The sequence below is a fragment of the Aulonocara stuartgranti genome, assembly GCF_965226115.1.
Source record: "Aulonocara stuartgranti genome assembly, chromosome: 19".
In the NCBI taxonomy this organism is placed as follows: domain Eukaryota; kingdom Metazoa; phylum Chordata; class Actinopteri; order Cichliformes; family Cichlidae; genus Aulonocara; species Aulonocara stuartgranti.
This window is the reverse complement of record NC_138955.1, coordinates 22,169,703-22,187,963: the sequence shown is the minus strand read 5'-3', so window position 1 is coordinate 22,187,963 and position 18,261 is coordinate 22,169,703. Positions and strand designations below refer to the sequence as shown.

Sequence of the window (18,261 nt, the reverse complement as noted above, 5' to 3'; positions counted from 1 at the left end):
ACAAACATGGAAACGTTGGGTTTTAGTTTCATTGATTAAAGTTTGTTGTTTGTTGATGCGAGGTTTCTGTTTCAGTCGAGTCTCGGTAGAATCTGTTTCTGCTGCTCTGCCTGCGTCTGTTTTGTTCTTCTGATTAAATTTTGTTATTAATGTAGCGCCATCGTTTTTCCTGCTGAAGCCTGTTAATTAGGCTGAGGGCTCTGTGGGGATTAGAGCCTGGAGAGCTTTTTAATTTCACACACAAACTCAGCAGCTGCCGGCAAATTAACGCCAGGCGGCCAGAGAGCCGCCGCAGCCGACACCAGAAACCAGACGTTACAACGCACGCAAAACGTTTCCACGCAGACGTACACGTTAACACAGCATTCACAGCCGTCCTCTGCACACTTGACCTCTGGGCTTCCATCCGTGAACCTGGATCGACTCAGCGGAGACCTTCGATAAATCCAGGCCGCTTTCCATCTCTCTGATTGATTATCGATTACTGATCTTTGACGGCTCCGTCTGTCAGGTCTGTGCAGTCAAAAAAGTAAAACCAATATCAGTGATCCTGAAGTACTTGAGTAAAGTACTCAGTTACTCCCACAGTCAGTACAGTTACAGTGTGGATGTTGAAGGTCAATGGAAGAGGAGGAGCGTTTCATTTACTCCTCGCCGCGCTCCTCCTTCTGATAATTAAAGTTTCCTCTCGTCCTCACCTCCACATCCTGAGCCCCCCCCCCCCCCTCCACACACACACACACACACACACACACACACACACTCCTCATGTTAAAGGTCAAAGTAGTTCCTTTCATATACCCCCCTCCCCCCTCCTCCTCCTCACCCCGTGCCTCTGTCACCTCCACCTCCACCTCCTGTCCTGTTGCTCCTCCATGCTAATTAAAGACAGCTCCCCTCTTTGGTGGTAAAGGTTCGGGCGGGCTCCTTTTATTACCTCCTCCCCCGTCCTCCCTCTTCGGTTGACCTTAACTCGTCGTGTTAAAGGTCAGCGCGGCGTCGTTCCCGCCTGCTCCTCACATCATTTGGAAATTATTCTGATTAATAAGTCGGGCAGCTCTTTTGAAGCGTCTCCTCCGGCCCGGCTGGAGAAGACACATATTGACTCTCCGGGTTTGGTTCCTCTTTTGATGTCTCGCTTTAAACTCCCAGACCTCGAGGGCTTCGATTAGCATAGGGGAGTAGGTCGGGATCAGGCTGCGGCTGACTTCCACACAGTCTGACCAAAGACACAGCCCGACGCAAAAGCGCGATGCAGCGGCCCGCCGCGGTGGCCCGCCGCGGTTGTCCACAAATTCAGTTCCCTGTGCAGAGTCGCAGAGGAGGAGGACAAGAGGGGAGGAAGATACAGGAGGAGTGGTCAGCTGTTTGAAAGGAATAAAATAACAAAAAGTAATAAACTTTATTTAAAACATGTTTGTAAAACAAAACGCTTCACACGGTCTTTATAGGGATTAAAATCAGAGTGCGAGCTCCGCCCCCTCCGAACTCCCATGAAGGAAATTCATTAATCATGATGTCGGCTCCTCTAAAGAAATACAACATTCACTCGTAAAATACAGAACAAGTACAACGAATAATAAATAAAAAGTACATCTCTCCATCCATTCTCTTCTCCTTATCCTTCTCACAGTGACGGGGGTGGAGCCTATCGCGGCTACCATAGGGCGCGGGGCAGGGCACACCTGGATTGGTCTCCAGTCTGTCACAGGGCCAGCACAGGGACAGAGACAACCATTCACTAACTGCACGTGTGTGGATTGTGGGAGGAAGCTGGCGAGAACATGCAGCATAAAAGGCCCCGCCCACACGGTGGATTCGGACCCAGGGCCTTCTGTGCCACCGTGCTGCCTTTTATATTCATTCATGCCCATTAAAAATGGCTCCACTCAGTCCAGCACATCCTTGCATCCTCTCAGCAGACTTGCTGACTTCACCACGATGGCATCACCCATGTCCTTCTGGCAGCTGCAGCGCTCCGGCGGCGTCTGCGTTCTGCTCACTGATGACTCGTCAGAAACTTCAACCTCGGTGGAAACCATGGTGACGTTAAGTACAGTTCACAAGGACTCTGGACTCTGTGACGGTGACATGTATAAACTACAACACCCAGAATATGGACTACAAAACACTGCTGCTGCTTTACTGCCGCCTGGCCTCACTGTGGGCTCAGCAGGTCATAAAAACAGGAAGTATGACATCATTACAAAGACAGGCAGAGCTTTTAAAATGAAAACAGCCTTTTCTTCTTCTGTGGTCCTGCTGCAGCGCAGCCCAGAGGAACTCCCCCCTCCTCGTTTAAGGTTTAATCCACGACCGTAACCTAAACTGGACGATACAGACTCTGAAACACGCTGTGATTGGTCATGATGTCACTTCCTGTGTTGTTGCCTTTGCCATGCAGATTAAAACGCGTCCTCTCTCTCTCTCGTTGCCTCGCCGGCGCCTTACTAACGCATCTAATCCTCATCATTACCGTTAATTTACGGTGCTCGACAAACGCAGAAATCCCCTCTGATTCCCACAATGCACCTGTAAACCCCTCCTCATTACGCGCAGTGTTGACACGCGTTAGAGTTAATTAGTCCATTAGTTAATTAATCCTTTATTTGAACAGGAAGTAGCGCTGAGAGCCATGGCTTGATCTCTTCGTGAGCACGAGCAGTTAAAACACAAACACATGGTTAGGTCGGCCAATCAGAGCGCGGCTCCCAGAAGCCTCGGGTGGATTGATGTAACGTGCCTCTCTGCTGCTGGTGTAGACTGAAATCAGCTGATTACCTGTAACTGACGCGTGTTTCATCCAATCAGGAGCTGCAGAAGGTGCAGATGGAGAGGGACGGTGCTCTGGAGGACCGGCGGCGGCTGGGAGCGGAGGTTCGGGCCCTACGAGCCAATCACAGGTCAGCACACACGAGTCTGAACTTAAAGATGTTCATCCACAGGAATGTGGAGAAATCTGTGGTTTCGGTCCAAACAAGGACCCAGATCTCAGAGACACCAAATAGCTGATTTAAGGTGTCAGTTAAAATATGTCAGAGCTTTGATTTAAATCTGTGGTTTTATTGTGAAAGTCCCTTATCACTTCCTGCTGTGGATTTATCAGTGAGTAATATTAGGAGCGGCTGATTTCAGCTGGGTTATGTCCTTTCAGTTAGTGAAATCATAAAAAATAATAATATTTTCCATGATTTCATCATCTCTAATTAGTGGCAGGACTTCTGTGAGCAGTTTTGTAGGAATGGGATCTAAAAGACACGTTGATGGTTTGGAGGAAGTAATTATTGAAGTTAACTCAGAAAGATCGATTGGAGAAAAAGAGTCTAACTTAATAACATCAATGGTACTGAAAGTAGCTGTAGATAATATTACATCTGTGGGATGATTTTGAGTCATTTTTTCTCTAATTGTTAACATTTTACTTGTGAAGAAGTTCATGAAGTCATTACTAGTTTTCACCTGCAGCCCATCTCATCCCAAACCATCTCACCATCAATCACCATTGAGTTTAGGTAAGGTGACTGTGGAGCCCAGGCCACCTGGCACAGCACTCCATCATTCGGTCAAGCAGCCCTTACACAAGGTGTGTTTGGGGTCATTGTCCTGTTGGAAAATAAATGATGGGATGTAAGGTTGGGCGATTGGGCGAATATATCCACTGAGGCTGAGCCTTTCACCAATCAGTTTTACTAGAGAGATTTATTTATTTATTTATTTGTCCATGAGTACGTTTGCTGATAATGTTGGTTGAGGCTAAGAGAAGCAGTCAACGGAAAAATAATAGCACTGTTTTAATGGCACCCTCTTCCAGCGGCAAGCAAATGCACCCTCCTCAAAGTGCGCCCAAATGCAGCGATTCATTTACTCAAACTCATAACAGAAAGAAAGAAAGGCAGTAGCCTATGTTCAGAAAAATCCAAAAACCTTATTTAAAAAACCTACAATGGTGGGAGGGAAACAAAGAGAAACTGGCTTCTTTTTTCCACTATAACCGTGTTTATCTGTCTTACACAGTTGACCCAACAACAAATGCAAAATTAAACCAAAAGTAAGCTGAAAATCAAAGTCTCTTCCAGTGAGCATTAAAAAAGTTAAGTGTTTTGTGCAATTTGGCGCATCTCAAATAAATTAACAGATAAATAAATAATCCAAAAAGTAGCTATGTTATGAAACAAACAAGAAAAGTAGGTAAAATATTCCCTCCAAACAAAACTTATAAATTCTAAACGCACAAATCAGTCCATGCATGATTACATTGCTCCGCCCATCAAAAAGTCTGCTCCTGTGCGAATATATCACCTGTTGTTGGCGATTGGACTGATGGTTGTTGGTTGGAAAATTTCTACATATCACCCAACCTTAATGGGATGGCATGTCGCTGCAGGATGCTGTGGTAGCCATGCTGGTTCCGTGTGCCTTCAATTTTGAATGAATCCCCACCAGTGTCACCAGTAAAAGACCCCCACACCATCACACCTCCTCCTCCATGCTTCACAGTGGGAACCATGTAGAGACCGTCCATTCACCTTTTCTGTGTCGCACAAAGACATGGCAGGTGGAATCAAAGATCTCAAATTTGGACTGATCAGACCAAAGCACAGATGGTCTAACGTCCATTTCTTGTGTTTCTTGGCCCAAACAAATCTCTTCTTGTTGCTTTTCCTTAGTCGTGGTTTCTCAGCAGCTATTTGACCATAAAGGCCTGATTCACACAGTCTGCTCTGAACAGTTGATGTAGAGATGTGTCTGCTACTGGAGCTCTGTGTGGCATTTATCTGGACTCTGCTCCGAGGTGCTGTCAACTTGGGATTTCTGAGGTTGGTGACTCGGATGAATGTATCCTCAGCAGCAGAGGGGTCTCTTGGTCTTCCTTTCCTGGGGCATCCTCAGGTGAGCCAGTGTCATCGTAGCACCTGGTTTTGAGACTGCACTTGGGGACACATTCAAAGTTTTAGCATTTCCACGGACTGACTGACCTTCAGTTCTTAAAGTAATGATGGAGTGTCGTTTCTCTTTACTTAGGGGGAAATCCAGGTGAACACTCTTGTCTCTCTCCAAACAATCCAAACACGAATCCACTCGAACACTCGTCACTTAGGGAACACCGGGGAAAACAGTCCAGAGGGTCTGCACACAAAGAAACGCTCGTTAGATTCCAAACACACAACTACATGGAAAAACACTTGCTAGACGCTCAACTTTCACTGACGTGATTCTCACAACGATCCAGCGAAGAACAGCCGTTGCTTCCTGGCTTGAATGCCATCCACACTGATGAGGCACAGGTGTTTCCTCCTTCGAGGGCGTGAACCTATAATGAGAGAGAGAAACACCGGCTACATAGGACCCTACACCGCCGGGCAGAACATGTTCCCTCTAAGCCTGAAGGGAAAAAGAAGGAACACACATGTAAAGGAAGCACTCAAAATGTGTGGTTATCCTAATTGGGCTTTCATCAAATCAGCAAAGAGGCACAGAAAAGAAGATCAGACACCAGCGAGGGAGGATAAAAAGGACAGACGCGACAACATTGTCAGCCCCTATGTAGCCGGTGCACAACATGAACGAAACCCAACAGAAAGCATCAGAGAGGTCAGAGGGCGCGGTTTCAGGACCGGCCCTGAGGAAGAACACTCGGGCTGAGGCCCCACTCGGCAGTCACAGCGAAGCGCCGCAGTAGCCTGAGTCAGAATAAAGATGAGCAGCGAGGCGTCCACGCTGGCCAAACTGTGAGTCTCCATAAATCATCAGGATTGATGCTGGACGCCTGCTGAGATGTCGGGGGGGGGAATCAGGATTTTTGTTTGATTTCAGTTTTCTTGGTGGAAATAAAAACTAATTTCCTGTGATTTTACTTCATTAAACCCTGTGTGTGTGTGTGTGTGTGTGTGTGTGTGTGTGTGTGTGTGTGTGTGTGTGTGGGGTCTCAGGTATTACAGCCTCAAAGTGGGGACGTTTTGTTCCTCTCACGGGCTCGGAGCTGGTCTCAGTACTGGTCCTGAGCAGTCTGAAGGCTCACAGCTGGATTTCTGAGCCCGGCAGGCTGACAGATGTGTGTCAGATGGTTTTTCATCAGTGTGTTGGTCCACGGGATTAGCAGGACGTCAGAAGAAGATTGACCTTTGACGTGTTGGTCACATTCTGTGTTTGCTGTGTTACAGTTTCTGTTTATTCTCTATTATTGGTGGTTTTTCTCAGGGTCTCTGTGCTGATTTGATGCCCTCACAGGAGAGATATTTGGTTATTGTTCAGTTTGCAGCCAATCAAAAAGCTGCACTTCAACCTCTGAACCAGGCATGTTCAGTCTGACGTATTAGTACCTCTGAGGAGGTCCTATAGTGTAGAAGTAAAAAAAAGCAGCTGGATTTCTTTCATGTTGTGTTGCCTGTTGTTAGCGATCCTGTCAGATCACAGGAAATGCGTCCCAGCGTGAAGACTGATTTAAAATATCCAGACAGTGATTCCTTCTGATTTCCTCAGACTGAAACATAGTTATTTATGCTTCAAGTCTCTTAGTCCTGATCAGACGCCGCTAACCTCAGCAGTGCAGACCGGGTTAGATAAAACAGATCTCAGCAAGTCAAAGGTCAGGCCTGTGTTTGTGTACTTGGTTTCTTCGCTGATGGCCCAAACTGGAGGTGGGTTTAAAAACTCCTGAACCAATTTTAAATATAAATGCATTTTATCAGAAACGGCAGAGTGTCAGCTTAGAGCTCAAAAAACTATTTCTATTAACAAACAGCTGAAACAGTAAATGAGAGCAGGTAAACAGATTCTGCACAAAGATGTAAACGCCGAGCGGGGATTGTCACCTGACGGCACAGATGCGCTGTCCGGCTGGAAGCCGACAGCTCAGATTCAGAAGCTGCAGGTTTCATCTCTCTGACTGAACCAGCAGCAAAAGAAGATCAAACTGCGCTTCACGTTTGAGAAACATCGTCATGAATTCTTTGGCTGTTACTTCCTGCACAGCTCTCGGTCTCTGTGTCCTCAGAGACCAGTTTACCATCAGATCTGTTTTTCTTACCACACACCAGTCTGCTGTTGTGTTCAGTGCTGTCGGCCTCTGACATCTAAACTTTTACAAATGACTGCTCAGCTGTAATCACACCTCTGTAACTCTGCTTCACTTCAGCAGCATCAGGTTCACATGTTGATTCATGGTTTTATTTTAAGGTGCTATAAAAAGCCAGGCCAGGAAAATCTGCTTCATGTTTTTATCCTCAGTTACTTGGACACAAAGGCCTCTGCTGCGATGCTCACACCTCTGATCAAGTCTCACGGTGTCAGTACTGATAGATGATCAGAAGCTGAATCCAGGCGTTATAGGAATCAGCGAGGATACCCAGTAATGGTAAATGGACTAGTTCTTATATAGCGCTTTTCCACTCTTCTGAGCACTCAAAGCGCTTTACACAACTTGTGCATTCACCCATTCACACCCATTCACACCCCAGTGATATGTTGCTTGTGTGAGGTTGTACAGACTTATTTTTAAAACCTGCTGAGAGTCTAATTATTTTTTTATGTGTATAACAAAGTGAGACAGGGTGCGCTTTCTTCTGTTCCCGTCGGACGTGTTTTTGTGTTTGTGCCTTCGATGTAATATTGTGTGACGTCGGGTGTCTGCTTTGTCACCATGAAGTTGGAGAGATGTCTCTCGCTGATGTCGACGTCTGAGATTCAGGAATGGTTTCTGCAGACTCTCGGACAGGTGCAGCGGCGTCTGTGACGGCTCATCAGTGGTTGTCTTTGTGTGTTTACTCTTTAAATGTTTCAAACGGTGCTTATCACTAAGATATTCTCAGATATTAACACTGTGTGTATGCATTAGGGCTGGGCGATATGACCCAAAATTCATATCTCGATATTTTTTAGCTGGATGGCGATATAAGATATATATCTCGATTTTTTTTTTTTAAAGCCATAAGTTAAGAACAAAAAGAGAGTTCTTAGTCACACTGTGTCCCAGATGTCACACGGGCACTTTTATTTACATACAGCGTAGATGTACATGAAGAAATTACTCAAAAATAAATTATCAGCATTTATTAAATAATCATGGTCCATAAATAAAAGAAAACAATGTTGTTTTTGTGCATAACAAAAAGCTCATAATTGTGCAGTCAAAATGTAAACTAATAGACGCTGAGCGTAATAACAAAGAGACAGATTTCACAGCTGCACCACGTCTCTGAACAGGTGCCATTTGTGGTCCTTATACACACACAGTACGGTAATATTACGTTGAAGCACAGTACGCATCACTCCGCGAGGCTCCTCCTCGGTAGCCGTAATCCTCCGACAATCCATCAAGCAGTGCAGCTCCGTAGCTTAGCAAAGTCATAATAAAACATTTTTGACAGATTGCTGAGCGCTGTGTACCACATAAAATCGGTTCGCGGTCAGTAAGCACAACCAGAATTCATACATAAGGCGCAATGTCGAGTTTTGAGAAAATGAAAGGATTTTAGGCCGTGCAGCCCCTTCGGGCTGCATGTCATTAGCGCGGTTAGCTCGCTAACACGTTGACGCTGTCCAGCCCCACGCACGGGGCGATCCGCGGTAACTCGCTAACGGAGATTTTCCGCTTTCATCTTGTCATTGCCTGCAGGTGAAGCTATGGGGGAGGCGGAGTTGTGTTCAGTGAAGGAGAGGCGAGGCCGAGTAACGTTGCGTAGAGACAAAAGTGGACGAAAGAGAGGCAAACCTGCGGCTCCACAAGTATAATTATAACGTAAGATAGACTATATCGATATAAACGATATTGTCACATCTTATATCTCGTATGAAAATATATCGATATTTTTTTAAAAACTCGATATATCGCCCAGCCCTAGTATGCATTGTATTCCTGTTTTCCTTTCATTCAGTTTTATGGATTTATATGAGCTGTGCTGAACCACAAATTGAAGTTTTAGGACGTCCTGCTCCAACATGGAAAACGTTTCAGCAGAATTGAAGCGGTCGAGTGTGATGAAGTGAGAAAATATCAGATGCAGCACGAGGATCAGAAAACTGCTGAAGGTCCTGACGACGATGCTGTTGGTTCCTCTCTTCTGTTTTTAAAGTGTTCTGTTTCTAATTTGGTCTGAACTTTGACCTCTGACCAGTGATGGGGATAACAGCGTTACTTTTTTCAGTAACGAGTAATCTAATTACCATTCCTATCGTTACAACGCCGTTACCGTTACTAACAACAAAATGCGGTCGCGTTACCATTTTTCACCAAACAGACGGTTGAAGCTGTGTTCAGTTTATTGCAGCTTATATCAGCTGCAGGAAGTAGCTGTAAGTAATCTGGACGCTGCAGCTTTAAGCAGCTGCGCACTCCCGCGGACCGCGATCACGATCACTGTCTAGCACAACACCTGGAGCTCAGGAGGCAAAACAATCGCATGAGTGCTGCTGTTTGACTGAGGAAGAATAAAGTAGTTGTGGTAAACAATCACATGACCAAGATGACAAAGCAACAAGGTGACGTATACCAGTTTATAAACGGTGTTGATGGGCCAGTAAAACCAGAGTCGTGATAAACAATTTATACGCCTGTTTTTCCTGAATAGCTTCACGTTTACTGTCTAAGGACAGCAGCGAGACCTCTCTGCTCAAACAAAACAAAAAAACAGCCCGTTCATGTTGGTGGAACAATGCACCATGTCAACCAATCAAAAAATGATATGGCAACATGACGTTTGTTGTTTAGGAACAGGAGGAAGATTTAGGAGTGACGGAGAGAGAGAGAGAGAGAGAGTGGAAAAAGAGAGAGCGAGATGTGAGAGATTTGTGACGTTTAGCGTGTTTGGAGTGGCACAAATAATTTGTCTTATTAAATGCAGAACAGCTGATTGTTCTGTAAACAGTTTAAGTGGTAAAAAAAAAAAAGGGTAAAAGGTAAATGGCTGCAAATAACTTTGTTTGCAAAACTTGTGCATAGATTTTAAAACTGACAAATATTTGCATTTAAAGTTATGAAATATGATTCAATAAACATGTTTGTGGTTGTTACAGTAAAAAATAACTTTTTCTACTCAGATTTTATGTTTTTTGTCTGATTCTAGATCAATGTTGTTAATACAGTAGTCAGAATGAAAACATGACTGTAAATTCAGACACGTGAGGTTGTGCTGAAAAGGATGAGATCAAACACGGCAAATAAACAGTTTTTAAAGGTGAAATGTGGAGGAAACATCAAAGTGGTTAAAATGGCCAATTATACCCTGGACCTCAGAGGGTTAAACGTTTATTTTAAGTAACACAATAGTTACTTTTCAAGTAATTAAATACCTTTAGAATCTTGTAACTCAGTTACTTTTTTGAAGAAGAACCTAGTAACTATAATTAATTACTTTTTCAAAGTAACTTGGCCAACAGTGCCTCTGACCTGTCTGTTTACCTTTAAGTAACCTAGCACCTATCGATATCCCACCGATCGATTATTTATCAGCTGCTTCGCGCTGACGATCACAGCAGCTTTAAAGCCGTCTGAAGCTCAATAATCAATAATAATCAATAATACCTGTTGATGTGCTGCAGCTCACGTCACACTGCCGCCTCTGAATCATTTTTATTTAAGTGCTTTTTAAATAAACTACTGGTCGACGTCTGTTTCCCTCAGTGTTTACAGTCGGATGTGTGAACGTGTGGAAGCTCACTGGTTCTTCATCACTTTTTTACCTGTTAGCCAGTTTGTTTTATTTATTTATTATAAAGAATCGTTTTCATATTTTTAAGTTTCTGAAAATATAAAATAAATATATAATAAACCCATTTTTTCCCAGCATGCACTCTGACTGTCAGTTTAACAGGAACGTCCTCCTCTTCCCCTCTCAGATCTCAGGACTTAGCCCCGCCCTCCCAGCCCTCGTTGCGAGCTGATAGCGTCTCTCCTGAGGCCCCACCCCTGATGGATAAGCTGCAGCAGCTGATGAAGGAGAAGCAGAGCGTGGAGGCGGAGCTTCAGCGCTGCCAGGAGGCAGAGCGAGAGGCCACTGAGCAAGTGCGCAGGTCAGAGCCTTCACTTCCTGTTTGTTGCGTTCTCTGTTCTGATTGGCTGCTGCTGCTGAAGCCATGTATAATATTTTTGTATGTTCTGCTGTAATCGCCATGACAACAGAAACACTCTGATGTCACGCTAAGTCATCAATCAGCTCAGAGTCTACAGGAGAACAGAAAACGGGAGAACCCCCACCCCCCCACCCACCCACCGTGTGTGACATGCCACCACATTGGGGGGGCACACAACATTAGGTACGTGGTCCTAATGTTGTGGCGACTGGTGTTTCGGTTCTGCTCATGAAGCTGCCGCCGTGCCGCAGACGCAGCGCGTCGTTGTGTCTGTATCAGAGTGAATCTAACAGTTCTTCAAATTAATCGAATCTGATTTTTTAAGGTTTGGGAGACGTGAACATCAGTTTTACCCATTTGGTGCATAACAGTAGCTTAATGTTAGAGCACTCCTCCTCTTCATCGCACAGTAATCACACGCTGCTGCTCAGAAGAAGAACAAAAACAGAGGAATGAAACTCGAGAGAATCTGCAGCGTAGCTTCAGCCCAGTTTCAGGTCCAGAGGGCCGATTTTACTGCAGACTGAACCGAGCTTTAAAGACCTGCAACGGCTGAGAGTCTCTGCAGACTGTGGGAGAGGATTTTTATGATGACAGGAACCAAACTCGGACCTCTGCGGTTCGGCCCGGCAAGCCTGAAGAAGTTTTTCTGCATGAAGATGTCCCTCAGCTCTGACGATGGCGAGGTCTTCTCCTCGAGCGTTCAGAGCCGTGCCCGGCTTATTTCTCATGATTTTAGAAACCGTGTCTCTAAAATCATTCGAAATGACGGGTGGAGACTCCAATGGTGGCGTTTCATGGTGAGCTGACGGTGTCAATCACGTTTGACGCAGAGGAAAGGTTTACCTAAAGAATGTCCATCAAACAAAATAAACTTTCTTTTGTTTGATGTCGTCACAGAGAACTGTGCGGACAGCCTGCCAGTGGTGAGCTCTGAAACATGGCTTTATGTATTATTAATAATGATTACTGAACTGCCTCGCAGCTGTCAGGAAACATCAGGTGAGCTGCTGTTTGTGGCCCACAGGTGTGACGGGCAGGTACTGAACCCTCAGAGCTTGCTGGGACAGGTCGGCAAGAATGATGACGCTTTCAGGCTCCCGGCGAGTCTCCTTGTTCACATCACAAATAAAAGTTCGTAGGACCCTGAAATCCGCTGCGGTTTAAATTAGCAGCAACATCTGAGTAGCTGTTCTTCAGTCTGAGGAGATTTTATCTCTGCGCTGCTCTTCATCAACGGCAGGAGCACGTGACTCTGAGCCGAGAGCCTGAAACAGGCTGACGATCCGAGCTGATCGATCGGGAAATAACTGTGCCTGAGGGTCAGAGGTCAGACGAGGTCCTAACTCAGCCGTGAGACTCCTAGAGAGAGCCAGATGTTTGATTTCTCCTGACAGATGTTATCCAGGTGCAAACCTTGTCACCTGTTCATTGGCTCACTGATCTCTTGTGCAGGTGATCAATAAGCTGGTTCTCTGGACAGTCCGGCGAGAGCACAGTGACCGATCGGTGAAGTTGCCTCGGAAAGTCTCACAGACTCCGGGAGGCGTTCAAAGACCGGTTAAGCATGTGGGACTAAGGAGATTTGGTGTGATGATTCATATTCAGCAGACGAGGGTGTGCGAGTGTCTGCGGCGAGCCGATGAGGAGAATTAATCCGTCAGATTCCTGCTCCTGCAGGATGGCGCTCCGAAGCCGGATAACGTGACTTCTTCTTCTGCTGCGGCGCGGCGGCTCATCAGTTGAAGATGAAGGGATGAGATTCATGATGAAAACAGCTTAAGTCGTCCGTCTGCGTCCCGCACTGTCCTCCTGGGCTCAAACCCGTGGCTTTCCGCTCTAATTTGGCTGCCAGCGGGGGGGCGCATGGCGCTGAAGAGCCTCCCAAGTTTCTGAACAGCGGAGAGGAATATTTGCTCTGGGTGGGGGTGGGGGGTATTACAGAGGGAAGTTTAATTTGATTTAGAGAGAGTGAGAGTGAGCGAGCATCGCCGACTGCTGGAAAGTCATTCAGGTCGCTCCCCCCCCACACACACATTTCATCTTCCTCTCACTTTCCTCATCATTTCCTCCCGTTAGTCAGAGAACTGAGGTCACAGCATCAGAGCAGTGGCCACAGAGGATCACCGCCATCATCATCACCGAGCTCTTACAAACCTCGTCAGAACATCAGAGTTCAGCGTCACTAACGGGAAATCTTTCTCCTCAGGTTGGAGCGTCTGGTCGAGGTGCTGAGGAAGAAAGTTGGAACAGGAAGTGTCCGCGCTGTCATCTGAGCGGCCGGATGTCCTGATCAGTGAAGACAGCAGCAGCTCAGTGACGATGATGATGTTTCCTTCTCGTCGTCTTAGCTTCGGCTCTAAAACCCAAAAAAGCTTCAAACTTTCCGGAATCATGAATGAAATTTTTCTCTCAATCAAACGTTTTTGTTGTTCTGACATTTTAAAATCAATCAAATGTTTTTTGTTGTTTAATAAAACAGTGATGCCGTGACTTCTGTTTCCTGATGGTTTATTGGTCGATTGGTTGATTGTGGAGTTTCAGAGAGCCCCGCCCCTCCCCCAGGGTCTTTAATTGGAGATCAGTGTCTTTTAGTTCTTGTGTTGATTTAAGGTTCTTCTTAAATTCGCCTGTTTTAAACTGAATCTCTGCTCGGTTTCATTTCTGAGGATCACCGTGACAACCGCGATGAAGCCGCTCTGACTTCGTGTTCCCAAAACTTCTAATTAAAATTTAACTTTGACAAGTTTCCTGGCTCGGTCACATGGCGCCCTGAGCACGCTCTTCTTCTTCTGTCACGCCATCAAGGTTCAAGGTTCTTTTTTGCCCTTTGTGCATAAACCAGCAGTCAAGGGTGAGTGCAGAGAGCTCGGCCACAGTAAGCATGTAGACACCCGCTTTACAAGAGGGGCGGCGGTTTATACACAGGAGTAATTATATCACACTACTTCAGTATTCTGAGCTCTCCTGGCCGAGGAGGCGTCCTGCTCCGCCCCGCACCATCACCCCGCCTCCACCAAACCTGGCACAGTGCAGTCGGACCAGTACCGTTCCTGGCAACCACCAAACCCAGAGTTTGATCGGTCGTCCCAGAGAGCACTGCTCTAGAGTACAGTGGCGCCGTGCTTTGCTCCGCTGTGTGCCTTGTAGGGATGGGTATCGTTTAGGTTTTATCCGATACCGGTGCCAAATCGGTACTTTTGAAACTGTGCCGGTGCTTAAACGGTGCTCAAACCGGTGCTTAAAGAATGGAGAACACAAACTTTGTCCAAAAACCTCTCATGTTCAGCTGTTTATTTGTAAAAAGATAACAATGTTAGCATTTTCTGCAGCTATAGGGGATTTATGGTATCACTCTTGGCTGGAAGCAGTGCTTAAACAATGGAAAAAACACAAACTTTGTCCTAAACCTCTCATGTTTAACTGTTTTCCACTTTTTCTTTGGTCATTTTAGCCTTTTGGGCCAGGGTGAAGGGAGCATCTGCCATCAAACAAGAAGACAGCCGCATGTAGCTATGATGATGTTTGCTAGTTCACCTTACATGCATTAATGTAATAACGTGGTTAGCCTACTCAATGTAAATTACACATGAACAACATTAAGCTACTCACACAGAGAAGAACGGCTGCTGCTGCATCATCATCCGTCATCATTTCTGCTACACTGGCAGGGCTAGGGGCCAGGACTCTCCTCTTCGTGTTTTTGGGGGATGTTGCATAACAGGCAACCCACCCGCGGTAGATGCGCTCGGTGTGAGGTCTCGCAGCAAGCTATCAAATACGGCGCATTTCTGGGCTTTTAAAAAAACCGCTATGCGTCGCCAGGTGTTTCATCGGATTCAAGGTGTTACCTCCTTTGACAGTATCACAGTATCAGCTTAAAGCACTTGTTGCTGCTGAGTTTGCATATTTTGCTGTGAAGTACAGCCAGACTTTTGACCGCTTCGCCTTGGGCATTTTTAATCTGTAGCTCTGCTCTAAAAGAAAGTACATACCTGGGCCCGCCTACTATCCTCGGAAACGTAAAATGATTGGCTAGAAGTGTATCACAGCTCAGGAAAAAAAAGCACCGAAATAAAGCACCGAAATGTGCGCTGCTTTTCGGTCTGGTTACTACTGTTTATGTCAGAACCGGTACCCATCCCTAGTGCCTTGCGTTGATGTGAGGCTTGGCTGCAGCTGGTCGCCGTGGAAACCCATTCCGTGAAACTCTGCACGCTGTTTTTGAGCTAATCTGAAGGCCACGTGAAGTTTGGAGGACTGTAGCGATTAACTCTCCAGAAAGTCAAGACCTCTGAGCACCGTGATCCTCAGCCTCTGCTGACCTGCTGATTTCACGTGGCCGAGCTCGTCGTGCCTGAGCTGCTGTCGTTCCCAGTCACTTTCACTAACTCTGGAATATTTAGCAGTGAGGAGATTTCACGACGGGACTCGCTGCACAGGAGATAGTGTTCCGATACGATCCACCAGTGTAAACTCTGATTGACAGACGTGTGCAGGGATTTGTGTGCACGTGTGCGTGCTCCGATCCACACACAAACACGTGAGCAGTCTGAGCTCATGTCAAACGATTTTACAAACGTGTACGTGCAAACATGAACAAATACTGAGTTCAGGTTCATGCGTTGGATCGTTTTCACGTTCAAACACTTTCTTGTACGCACCTCACCCGGGAGGCCCTCAGGAGGCATCCTTGTCAGATGCCCGAACCACCTCAGCTGGCTCTTTTGTATGTGGAGGAGCAGCGGCTCTACTCTGAGCCCCTCCTGGGTGGATGAACTCCTCACCCCATCTCTAAGGCTACGTTCACTCTGCAGGTCTTAATGCTCAATTCCGATTTTTTGATCAAATCCGATTTTTTTTGTCTGCTCGTTCACACTACAAATAAAATGCGACAGCAAACGCGCTCTAGTTCAATTCAATTCAATTCAATTTTATTTATATAGCGCCAAATCACAACATAAGTCGCCTCAAGGCGCTTCATAGATATAAAGAAAAACCCAAGAATCATATGACCCCCTATGAGCAAGCACTTTGGCGACAGTGGGAAGGAAAAACTCCCTTTTAACAGGAAGAAACCTCCGGCAGAACCAGGCTCAGGGAGGGGCGGCCATCTGCTACGACCGGTTGGGGTGAGAGAAGGAAGACAGGATAAAAGACATGCTGTGGAAGAGAGACAGAGGTTAATAACAGATATGATTCAATGCAGAGAGGTCTGTTAATACATAGTGAGTGAGAAAGGTGACTGGAAAGGAAAAACTCAATGCATCATGGGAATCCCCCGGCAACCTACGTCTATTGCAGCATAACTAAGGGAGGATTCAGGGTCACCTGGTCCAGCCCTAACTATATGCTTTAGCAAAAAGGAAAGTTTTAAGCCTAATCTTAAAAGTAGAGATAGTGTCTGTCTCCTGAATCCAAACTGGAAGCTGGTTCCACAGAAGAGGGGCCTGAAAACTGAAGGCTCTCCCTCCCATTCTACTTTTAAATACTCTAGGAACAACAAGTAGGCCTGCAGAGCAAGAGCGAAGTGCTCTAATAGGGTGATATGGTACTACAAGGTCATTAAGCTAAGATGGGCCCTGATTATTTAAGACCTTGTATGTGAGGAGCAGGATTTTGAATTCAATTCTGGATTTAACAGGAAGCCAATGAAGGGAAGCCAAAACAGGAGAAATCTGCTCTCTCTTTCTAGTCCCTGTCAGGACTCTTGCTGCAGCATTTTGGATTAGCTGAAGGCTTTTCAGGGAGTTTTTTGGACATCCTGATAATAATGAATTACAGTAGTCCAGCCTGGAAGTAATAAATGCATGAACTAGTTTTTCAGCGTCACTCTGAGACAGGATATTTCTAATTTTAGAGATGTTGCGCAAATGGAAGAACGCAGTCTTACATATTTGTTTAATATGTGCGTTGAAAGACATGTCCTGGTCAAAAATGACTCCAAGGTTCCTCACAGCGTTACTGGGGGCCAAGGTAATGCCATCCAGAGTAAGAATCTGGTTAGATACCATATTTCTAAGATTTTCAGGGCCGAGTACAATAACCTCAGTTTTATCTGAATTAAGAAGCAGAAAGTTAGCGGCCATCCAGGTCTTTGTCTTTAAGACATTCCTGCAGTTTAACTAATTGGTGTGTGTTATCTGGCTTCATGGACAGATAGAGCTGGGTGTCATCTGCATAGCAGTGAAAATGTATGCTATGTCTTCTAATGATGCTGCCTAAGGGAAGCACGTATAATGTAAACAGAATTGGTCCTAGCACTGAACCCTGTGGAACTCCATAATTAACCTCAGTGTGTGAAGAGGACTCTCCATTTACATGCACAAATTGGAGTCTATTAGATAGATATGATACAAACCACTGCAGTGCAGTACCTGTAATACCTACAGCATGTTCTAATCGCTCTAATAGGATATTATGGTCAACAGTATCAAATGCTGCACTAAGGTCTAGCAGGACAAGCACAGAGATGAGTCCACTGTCAGAGGCCATAAGAAGATCATTTGTAACCTTCACTAAAGCTGTTTCTGTGCTCTAGTGTGAACACTCAAAGCGGCCGCATGCGCAAAAGAAGACGTCACACACAGCGCGCTCTGTTTAGACCCAGAGCAAACAATATTGTTTGACTGATGGCCCTTAATATAAAGACTTCGGACTTTACGTTTCCCAATTTTTGCTTTAAGTTATTTTGTTATTTACATAATAATGTAAATAACCTAATAATGATCCTTAATTCTGTTTTAGAGCAACGGTGCTTCAAAGGATAGTTGCAGATTTCTGTCAGAATCTGCAGATTATGCAGTACAAATAAAATGTTCACGTTTCTCCAACGTTGTCTTCCCAACAGTTGTACTGGACGGACAGGAAGCGTTCGTGATGTCTTCTTCGGCGCTGATAATTGGCGTCTGTCATGTGTCAGTGACGTAAAAGACAGATTTAATGCGACATGACCATCAAACAGCAGTCACTTTCTAAAACATCAGATATGTATCGGATTCAGTAACACACACGAAAGTGACCCAGATCGGATTTGTGCCGTTCACACTGTCACTGTCACGGCTGGCGGAGGGAGCCGTGTGGTGTGGAGGAAAAGGAGGACCCAAGATGCAGCGAACTGATGACAGAGTGATGTTTATTTACAAGGTGGTGGTGGTGGCAAAAAACAGGCAACTCAACATGAGCAATTACAAA

At 45.6% G+C, this 18,261-nt stretch overlaps 1 protein-coding gene across 1 annotated transcript in view; it reads left to right on the top strand.

Moving 5' to 3' along the window:
* mipol1 (mirror-image polydactyly 1) overlaps positions 1–13,560 on the top strand; it is a 32,274-nt gene extending 18,714 nt beyond the window's left edge. The window contains exons 8-10 of the mRNA XM_082515976.1: positions 2,812–2,903; positions 10,834–11,007; positions 13,277–13,560. Coding sequence (XP_082372102.1) covers positions 2,812–2,903; positions 10,834–11,007; positions 13,277–13,343 — 333 coding nt within the window. The 3' untranslated portion in view covers positions 13,344–13,560. The remainder of the gene's footprint in view (positions 1–2,811; positions 2,904–10,833; positions 11,008–13,276) is intronic.
* Positions 13,561–18,261: the final 4,701 nt, after the last annotated feature.